Below are 10,115 nucleotides of genomic sequence, written 5' to 3'. Positions count from 1 at the left end.
AGTATATCTAATGTTCCAGAAGAGCCACTTCATTAACAAGTCATGTGACCCCTACCCTTATCAGGTGGTAAGGTGTTAGCATTCCAATTTCCCCTTTGTAATGGATCAAAGGTATTTTTCACTGCTACAGCTGATAATGCTAGGAAGTTTACCAGATTCAATTCAAACATAGTTTCTGCAGCTTTGCCCTTATATACTATTGCCTCCAAATTGTCCTTGTGCTGTTGTATAGGTGTTTGAAAATGGTCCCGCTGTATTTGTTCCATATTGCCAACAGTTTGTTGCACATTTCCTTTGCTCTGTGAACCTTTATTGCTCTGCTAAAGGGGAATGACTTGTGCCTGCTGCTGAGCTTGAATTCCTTGTTGGTTAATCTGATTATATCCTCCATTCACTGGACCTTTACATCTCCATTCCATTGTGGCCTTCTTAGGCTCTCTTCTCTTTGTAGGTTATTTCTCTTGGTGATTTTTTGGTCGTTGCTCTATGCCACATTTGTGCCTCACTACTAGACATTTCTGACAGTACTCATGTTTGCAGTCATACCCGCCTTGCTGGGTGAATTTCCTGCTATTTGAATCCATAACCATTAACTCTAGAGGCAACTCTTTAGTGATGTTTACTTCTATTAGCATCCTCGCAAAAGACACTCTAGTTTTATTTGCAGTACACTCATCTGCATATATAAGAGTCCTAATTGCACTAGCCATTGTACTTAAAGAATCATGACCCCAACAATTCATAGGCAGCTTAGGGAATTGAACCCACAAGGGAATTTCTGTAGGAAACTCCTCATTGAAATCAAAATCTGGTGTCCAAGGCTTTAGGATGATAGGTCTATTGTTTATCGTGCATGGTCCAGAATAATAGATTTCATTCATATTTGCTTCATTTTGAAACTTAATGATGTAGTAGCCCTCCTCATGTAGGTACAATTCTGGTTCAACAATATTTGCCCAATTCAACCCAGCGTATCTCTCCATAGTGTTATACCCTGGTACTTCCCCAATGATATAAGCTATCACATCACTCTTCCACTTCTCCATTTCTAGATCTATTTTAGCTTTGTTTGATTGCACAATAATTTGGCCATCAATAATTTGTGGAGGTATGTAAGATAGCGACATACCATTCTCAACCGCTATGTTCCTCTAAAATAGGTTTGTCCACGACTTGGCCTTCTCAGTAACTACCTCATCAAGTTTATTATTCTCCACAATCACTTTACTATTAACATCATGCATATGTGTGATGACCAAAAATGTCATATTTAAATTTAATAAGTAATTTTGTGTTCTAAGTCCTCGAAAAGTACTATTTAGACTAGCGTGCGCAGTCTGTGAAATTTTTCGGAAAGTTTTTATGTGGAAAATGGATTAAAATGTGAATTAGAGCTTTAAAACTCAACTGAGTTGACTTTAGTCAATATTTTGATCAAACGGACTCAGATCAGTGTTTTGATAGTTTCGGTAGGTCCGTAACATGATTTGGGACTTGGGCGTATGCCCATAATCAAATTCCGAGGTCCCTATCCCGAGATATGAAATTTTGATGAAACATGAAAGTTTGAAAGCTGAATGATTTTTAAGAATTTACTGATGTCATATTTATTGGCACCGGCTCCATATTTTGGTTTCGAAACCCAGTATAGGTCCACTATAATATTTATGACTTGTCTGCCAAATTTAGTGAGAATCAGAGTTGATTTGACGTGATTCGGACGTCCGGTTGTGAAAATATAAGTTTTAAAGTTTTCTTGAAAATTTCCTTTGATTTGGTGTCTGATTCGTAGTTCTAGGTATTATTTTGGCGATTTGATCACGCGAACAAGTTCGTATGATGTTTTAGGACTTGTGTGCATGTTTGGTTTGGAGCCCCGAGGGCTTGGGTGAGTTTCAGATAGGCTTCGAGATGATTTTGAACTTAGAAAATCTGGTTTTTTGAGCTTCTGTTGTCATTTGGTGCATTGTGCTTCCCGATCGCGAAGCCATTCCTGCGATTGCGAAGAGGAAATTGTAAGTAGTGAGTTTTACCCTTCGCGTTCGCAAATATAGGCATGCGATCGCGGAAGGTAAACTTCCAGTGCACTGCGAACGCAAGGGACAAGCTGCGATCGCGTAGAGGGAAGGAAGGCAGAAGCTAGACACGTCAATTGTGCTATGCGATCGCACAAGTAAGTACGCGATTGCGTAAAGCTGGAAAAAGGCACTCCGCGATTGCATGACCATTTACGCGATCGCGTAGAGTTAAAAGTATGGCCAGCCAAATTGTGCCAAATTGTGCTTCGCGATCGCGAAGCCATTCCCACGATCGCGAAGAGTAAAATGAGCCTGGGAAAAGTTGTTCTACGCGATCGCGATGAATAAAAATCTGAAAAACAAAACTTAAGTTTTGGAAATGGGGTTCGACCCATTTTCAATCATTTCCAATTTTTGAGCTCCGGTAAGGCGATTCTTGGGCGATTTTCACAGGAAAATATTGGGATAAGTGTTCTTTATCCTATATTGATTATATTTCATGATTCCATACTCGTTTATATCATGAATCTGTGAATTTATGGAAGAAAAATCAGATTTTTATAAAATCTTCCAAACACGAAAATTTAAGATTTGAAAGTCCATTTGATATCGGAATTGGATATTTTTTGTATGGTTGAACTCGTAGGGGAACATGTGTTCAGATTTTGTAAGTCTTTCTGGGATTTGAGACGTGGGTCCCACTATCGAATATTTAAATAAATTTTGAATTTTTATCCGAAAAATTAGTAAATTCATATGGAATTAATTTCTACGATTTATATTGAGTATATCGAATTGTTTGTGAATAGATTTGAAGCTTTTGGAGACAGATTTAAAAATCCGTGGTCGAGTAATTGATTGAAATTTCAAAGCGAGGTAAGTATCGCGGTTAACCTTGACTTGAGGGAATAGAACCCTTAAATTATTTGTTATGTGAAATGCATGGGAACGATGTATAGGCGAGGTGACGTGTGCCTATACGTCGTAAAATTAATTGTTTGCATAATTATTTGAAAATCCTAAATTTGTTTTAATACATGAATTAATTGTTATAATAATTGTTTCTCTCCTATTCTTTGCCAAATATTAATTCTTGAATTCCTGTAATAATTGCTACATGCTTATTTGAATTATGTGTACTAATTGCTACTTGACATTTAGCATATTAAATATTAAACTGTCTATTTTCTCCCCGATTTCCAAAATATATTGTTATTGCCATTGTTTGTTCATAAATAAATTATAATTATTGTGTGCCTTGATGCTTAATAGTTTCTCATTGGACGTGGTATTTATTGGAGTAATTTTTATTACATTATGAGCTGCTTAAAGTTATATATATTGGGGGAACGGGTTGCACGCCATAACGGAAATGAAAGTAAATATATCTATATTGGGGGATCGGGTTGCACGCCGCAACAAACTTATTAAAAAGTCTATATTGGGGGATCGGATTGCACGCTGCAATAGACTTATTAAAAGTCAATATATATACTTGATTATAAATAATTATATGAGAGGATTGAAAATGAATATATTGTGAGAGCGGGTTGCACGCTGCAACAAAATTGAATGTGAATATATTGTGAGAGCAGGTTGCACGCTGCAACAAGATTAATTGAAATGATAATTGGTTATGACTGCTGAATTGGCTTAAATTATTATAAATGAGTTACCTGATTTATTTCTATTATTGTTGTTGTTACTAATATTGCGTACAGGTAATGTAAGTGACCCGCCTTAGCCTCGTCACTACTTCATCGAGGTTAGGCTCAGCACTTACCAGTACATGGGATCGGTTGTACTGATACTACACTCTGCACTTCTTGTGCAGATTTTGGAGTTGGTCCCAGCGGCGTACCATAGACTTGCTCGGATTTCAGCTACTCAGAGGAGACTTGAGGTATAACTGCACGACGTCCGCAGTTCTGAAGTCCCCGTCTACTGTATTTTAGCTGTGTGTTTATTTTCAAACAACTTTATTTTATTCAGGCCCTTATTTGTATTATTCTAGAAGCTCGTGCACTTGTGACACCAATACTAGGATGGTATTTAGACACCGTTATTTTTATGGATTATTCACTATATTTCAGACCTTACTTCTGCATCTATTCCTTTATTATTAATAAATTTTAAAAACAATGTTTTAAAATGGATAATATTATTCTAATATTGGCTTGCCTAGCAAGTGAAATGTTAGGCGCCATCACGGTCCGAAGGTGGAAATTTTGGGTCGTGACAGTTGGTATCAGAGCACTAGGTTACATAGGTCTCACGAGTCATGAGCAAGTTTAGTAGAGTCTGAAGGATCGGTACAGAGACGTATGTACTTATCTCTCAGAGGCTATGCAGTTTAGGAACAATATCACTTCTTTCTTATTCTGTCGTGCGATTTTATTCTATCCTCGATGATTGAACTATTCTACTCTTATTTTCTCTCGCAGATGGTGAGAACCGATGGATAGGGACCAGAGCCCCCGGTGGCAACTATGGTCAAGGGTAGAGGTCGAGACCGAGGTCGTGCTAGAGGCCGAGGCCGAGGTAGAACTCAGTTTAGAGCTCGAGAAGCTGCACTTGTTGTAGAGCCTCAGGTGGATCTTTAGGACGAGGTTCCAGTTCAGAATGTACCAGTCGGACCAGTTCAGATTCCGGAAGGATTCATAGCCACTCTAGTACTACAAGATGCTCTAGTCCGTCTGGTGAGTCTTATGGAGGGCGTGGACCAGAATGGTACATTTCCAGTGGCACCAGCCGTCTTACAGGCTGGGGAGGAGCACAAACTTTCACTACTCCCGCTCCGGAGCAGATGGCTCCTCAGAATCAGGCTCCAGCAGCCCCACCAGTTGGGGTAGTTCAGCAGTTATTGCGGCTCAGACCGGTGATAGGCCCGCTATATCTTTTGAGGCCTTATTGAGGCTGGATAAGTTTACTAAGCTCTTTCCAATTCACTTCAGTGGTACAACTTCTGACGACCCACAGAATTATCTTGACTGCTGCCTTGAGGTGCTGTGGAACATGGGTATAGTTGAAACCAATGGGGTTGATTTTGCTGTATTTCAGATGACGGGTTCCTCCAAGAGGTGGTGGAGATATTATACATTGACCAGATCGGTTGGATCGCCTGCACTTACCTGGGAGCAGTTCTCTCAGCTATTCCTGGAGAAATTCCTTCCTATCACACTGAGAGAGGATTTTCGCAGGCAATTTGAGCGTCTACAGCAGGGCAGTATGACTGTTACTTAGTATGAATCCTGTTTTATGGATTTGGCCCGTCATGCTCTCCTTATACTACTTACTGAGGGAGAGAGAGAGTGAGGAGATTTTTTGAGGGACTCACTCACCCTATCATGCTTAAAATGGCCAAGGAGATCGGAAGTGAGATTTCTTTTCAGGCAGCTGCTAATGTCGCGAGAAGGGTCGAGATGGTTCTTGCACAGGAAAGTGGGCAGAGGTATGATAAGAGGCCTCGTCAGTTCGGTGATTTTAGTGGTGCCTCTCATGGAGGCATGGGTAATTTTGGTAGGGGTCATCCTCCCAGACCATTTCATTTGGCACTTTAGGTATCTCACAGTGCTTCAGGGAGTCACGGTCCTATTATGCCTTACTCTGGGCATCCAGCATTTAGTGCACATTCAACTCCTATCAGTGCACCACCACTCTAGAGTTACTACAACGGTTATCCAGCCCGTTTGGGTCAACTTCAGCTTCAGCAACCACGGCATCAGGATGGGTGTTATGAGTATGGGAACATTGGTTACATCAGGAGGTATTGTCCTAGGTTGGTGAGTAACAGATCCTGACAGGATTCTCGTGCCATCATACCGGCAGCGGTTGCTTCATCACCTTCTCAGCCAGCTAGAGGTAGGGGTCATACAGCTAGAGGTGGAGGTCAGGCCATTAGGGGTGGAGGTCAAACTGTTAGAGGTGGAGGCCAGCCAGTTAGAGGCCGTCCTAGGGATGCAGTTTAGAGTGGTAGGGCCCAGCCCCAATTTTATGTTTTTCAAGCTAGGCCTGAGGCCGAGTCATCTGATGCTGTGATCACATGTATTATTCCAGTTTTCCATAGAGATGCTTAAGTTCTATTTTATCCAGGACCTACTTATTCCTATGTGTCCTCCTATTTTGCTTCATATTTGGTTGTGCCTTGTGATTCTCTGATTGCTTCTGTGTGTGTATCTACACCGGTGGGAGACTCTGTTATAGTAGATCATGTCTATCGTTCGTGTGTGGTTACTATTGGTAATCTTGAGACTAGTGTAGATTTTCTACTTCTTGATATGGTAGATTTTGATGTCATCTTGAGTATGGATTGGTTGTCACCTTATCATGCTATATTGGATTGCCATGCTAAAAAAATGACCTTATCCATGCCGGGGTTACCTCGGTTAGAGTGGAAAGGAACCCCTGGTCATTCTGCCAACATGGATATTTATTATATGAAAGCTCGGCGTATGGTCGAGAAAGGGTGTCTAGCCTATTTGGCTTATATTCGCAATCCTAGTGCATATGTTCCTTCTATGGACTCAGTACCAGTTGTTCGTGAATTGTCAGAAGTATTTCCAGCAGATTTGCCGGGGATGCTACCCGACAAAGATATTGACTTATGTATTGATTTGGCTCCGGGCACTCAGCCCATTTATATCCCACTATACCGTTTGGCCCCGCCAGAGTTGATAGAATTGAAGGAGCAGTTACAAGACTTGCTTGATCAGGGATTCATCAGACCCAATGTCTCGCCGTGCGTGCACAAGTACTATTTATAAAGAAGAAAGATGGCTCTATGCGGATGTGTATAGATTATCGGCAGTTGAACAAAGCCACTATCAAAAAACAATATCCGCTGCCAAGAATTGATGACTTATTTGATCAACTGCAGGGTGCCAAGGTATTTTCGAAGATACATTTGAGGTTTGGTTATCATAAGTTGAAGATTAGGGCATCTGATATCCCTAAGACAGCTTTTCGGACTCGGTATGGGCATTATGAATTCCTAGTGATGTCATTTGGGCTGACAAATGCGCTAGCATCATTTATGGATTTGATGAATCGGGTGTTCAAGCCTTATTTGGATTCTTTTGTGGTTATATTCATTGATGATATCTTGATTTACTCCAACAGTCGAGAGGAGCATGAGCAACATCTTTGGAGGGTGCTTCAGACTTTGAAGAATAATCAGTTATATGCCAAATCTTCAAAATATGAATTTTGGTTAGACTCAGTTGCCTTTTTGGGGCATATTGCATCGGCGGAAGGCATAAAAGTGGATCCTAAGAAGGTTGAGGATGTTCAGTACTGGCCTAGACCTACTTCAGTTACAGAGATTCAGAGTTTCCTGGGTTTGGAAGGTTATTATCGTCGGTTCATGGAAGGGTTTTCATCTATAGCAAGCCCATTGACCAGACTGACCCAGAAAGGTGTTCCATTCAGATGGTCAGACGAGTGTGAGTTGAGCTTTTATAAGCTCAAGACCGCTTTGACTATGACGCCAGTGTTAGTATTACCCACAGGTTCAGGATCGTATACAGTATATTGTGATGCATCTCACATTGGGCTTGGTGTAGTATTAATGCAAGATCGCATGGTGATTGCATATGTGTCGCAGCAGTTGAAAACTCATGAGAAGAATTATCATGTTCATGACTTAGAATTGGCAGCCATTGTCCATGCGCTGAAGATTTGGAGGCATTATCTCTACGGTGTCTCGTGTGAGGTATTTACTGAACCTCGTAGCCTTCAATATATGTTCAACCAAAAAGATCTTAATTTGAGGCAGAGAAGATGGTTGGAATTGTTGAAAGACTATGATACCACCATTTTGTATCACCCCGGAAAGGCCAATGTGGTGGCCGATGCTTTGAATAGAAAGGCTGTGAGTATGGACAGTCTTGTGTATATTCCGATTGGTGAGAAGCCATTAGCTGCAGATGTTCAGACTTTGGCTAATCAGTTCGTGAGGTTAGATGTTTCAGAACCCAGTTGGGTTCTAGCTTGCACAGTCGCTCGATCTTATTTATATGGGCGCATCAGAGAGAGGCAGTATGATGATCCTCATTTACTTGTTCTTATGGACACGATGTGACACGGTGATGCCAAACAGGTTACTGTGGGGGAATATGGAGTTCTGCGAATCCAGGGTCGTATTTGTGTGCCTAATGTGGATGGGCTTCGTGAATTAATTCTTGAAGAGGCACACATTTCCAGGTATTCTATTCATCCATGTACAGCTAAAATGTATCACGATTTGCGGCAACATTATTGGTGGAGGAGAATGAAAGGATATAGTTGCATATGTAGGTCGGTGTCTGAATTGTGAGCAAGTTAAGTACGAGCATCAGAGATCTGGTGGTTTGCTTCAGAAGTTAGAAATTCCTGAGTGGAAATGGGAGCGTATCACTATGGATTTTGTTATTGGACTCCCACGGACTCAGAGAACATTTGACGCAGTTTGGGTCATTGTGGACAGGTTGACCAAGTTAGCACATTTCATTTCAGTGGCAGTTACCTATTCTTCAGAGAGGTTAGCTGAAATTTACATTCGTGAGATTGTCCGCCTTCACGGTGTGCCCGTGTCTATTATTTCAGATCGAGGTACGCAATTTACCTCACACTTCTGGAGGGCTGTACAGCATGAGTTAGGCACACGGGTTGAGTTGAGTACAACATTTCACCCACAGACAGACGGACAGTCAGAGCGCACCATTTAGATATTGGAAGATATGCTTCGCGCTTGTGTTATAGACTTTGGAGGTTCTTGGGATCATTTCTTGCCACTTGCAAAGTTTGCTTATAATAATAGCTACAAGTAGAGCATTCAGATGGCTCCATATGAGGAATTATACGGAAGGCGATATCGTTCGCCAGTTGGCTAGTTTGAACCGGGAGAGGCTCGATTGTTGGGTACCTATTTGGTACATGATGCCTTGGATAAGGTCAAAATTATGCAGGATCGACTTCGCACAGCTCAGTCTAGGCAAAAGAGTTATGTCGACCGTAAAGTTTGTGATATTGCATTCATGGTTGGAGAAAGAATATTGCTCTGGGTTTCACCTATGAATGGTGTAATGAGGTTCGGAAAGAAGGGCAAGTTGAGCCCTAGGTATATCGGACACTTTGAAATTCTTGAAAGGGTGGGTGAAGTAGCCTACAAGCTTGCATTACCACCTAGTTTATCAGCGGTTCATCCGACGTTCCATGTGCATATGCTCCGAAAATATCATGGTGATCTGTCTAATGTGTTAGATTTCAGCTCAGTCCAATTGGACAAAGATTTGACTTACGAGGAGAAGCCGGTGGCTATTCTAGCCTAACAGGTCCGGCAGTTGAGGTCTAAGAGTTATCCTTCAGTTCGAGTGCAATAGAGAGGTCAGCTGGTAGAGGCATCTACATGGGATTCCGAGTCGGACATGCTGAGTAAATATTCACACCTTTTCTCTAGCTCAGGTACTTTTTCTAATTCCGTTCGAGGATGAACGTTTGTTTTAGAGGTGGAGAATGTGATGACCCAAAATATCGTATTTAAATTTAATAAGTAATTTTGTGTTCTAAGACCTCGAAAAGCACTATTTATCATTCCTCGACTTGCGTGTGTAGACCGTAAAATTTTCCAGAAAGTTTTTATGTGAAAAATGGATTAAAATATGAATTAGAGCTTTAAAACTCAACTGAGTTGACTTTAGTCAACATTTTGAGCAAACAGACTCAGATCAGTGTTTTGACAGTTCCTCTAGGTCCGTATCGTGATTTGGGACTTGAGTGTATGCCCGGAATCGAATTCTGAGGTCCCTAGCCCGAGATATGTAATTTTGATGAAAAATTAAAGTTTGAAAGCTTAAAGATTTTTAAGAATTTACTGATGTCGGATTTATTGACACCGGGTCTGTATTTTGGTTCCGTATCCCAGTATAGGTCCACTATAATATTTATGACTTGTCTGCCAAATTTGGTGAGAATCAGAGTTGATTTGACGTGATTCGGACGTCCGGTTGTGAAAATATAAGTTTTGAAGTTTTCTTGAAAATTTCTTTTGATTTGGTGTCCGATTCGCAGTTCTAGGTGTTATTTTGGCGATTTGATCACGTGAGCAAGTTTGTATGATGT

The 10,115-nt window shown here is 41.0% G+C and overlaps 1 protein-coding gene across 1 annotated transcript; it reads right to left on the bottom strand.

Moving 5' to 3' along the window:
• Positions 1-452: 452 nt before the first annotated feature.
• On the bottom strand, positions 453-1,046 carry LOC142169194 (uncharacterized). The gene has a single exon (XM_075230429.1). The coding sequence runs from the start codon at positions 1,044-1,046 to the stop codon at positions 453-455; it is 594 nt and encodes a 197-aa protein (XP_075086530.1).
• Positions 1,047-10,115: the final 9,069 nt, after the last annotated feature.

This window comes from Nicotiana tabacum, chromosome 14, assembly GCF_000715075.1.
Source record: "Nicotiana tabacum cultivar K326 chromosome 14, ASM71507v2, whole genome shotgun sequence".
In the NCBI taxonomy this organism is placed as follows: Eukaryota; Viridiplantae; Streptophyta; class Magnoliopsida; order Solanales; family Solanaceae; genus Nicotiana; species Nicotiana tabacum.
This window is presented reverse-complemented; position numbering and strand designations above follow the sequence as displayed.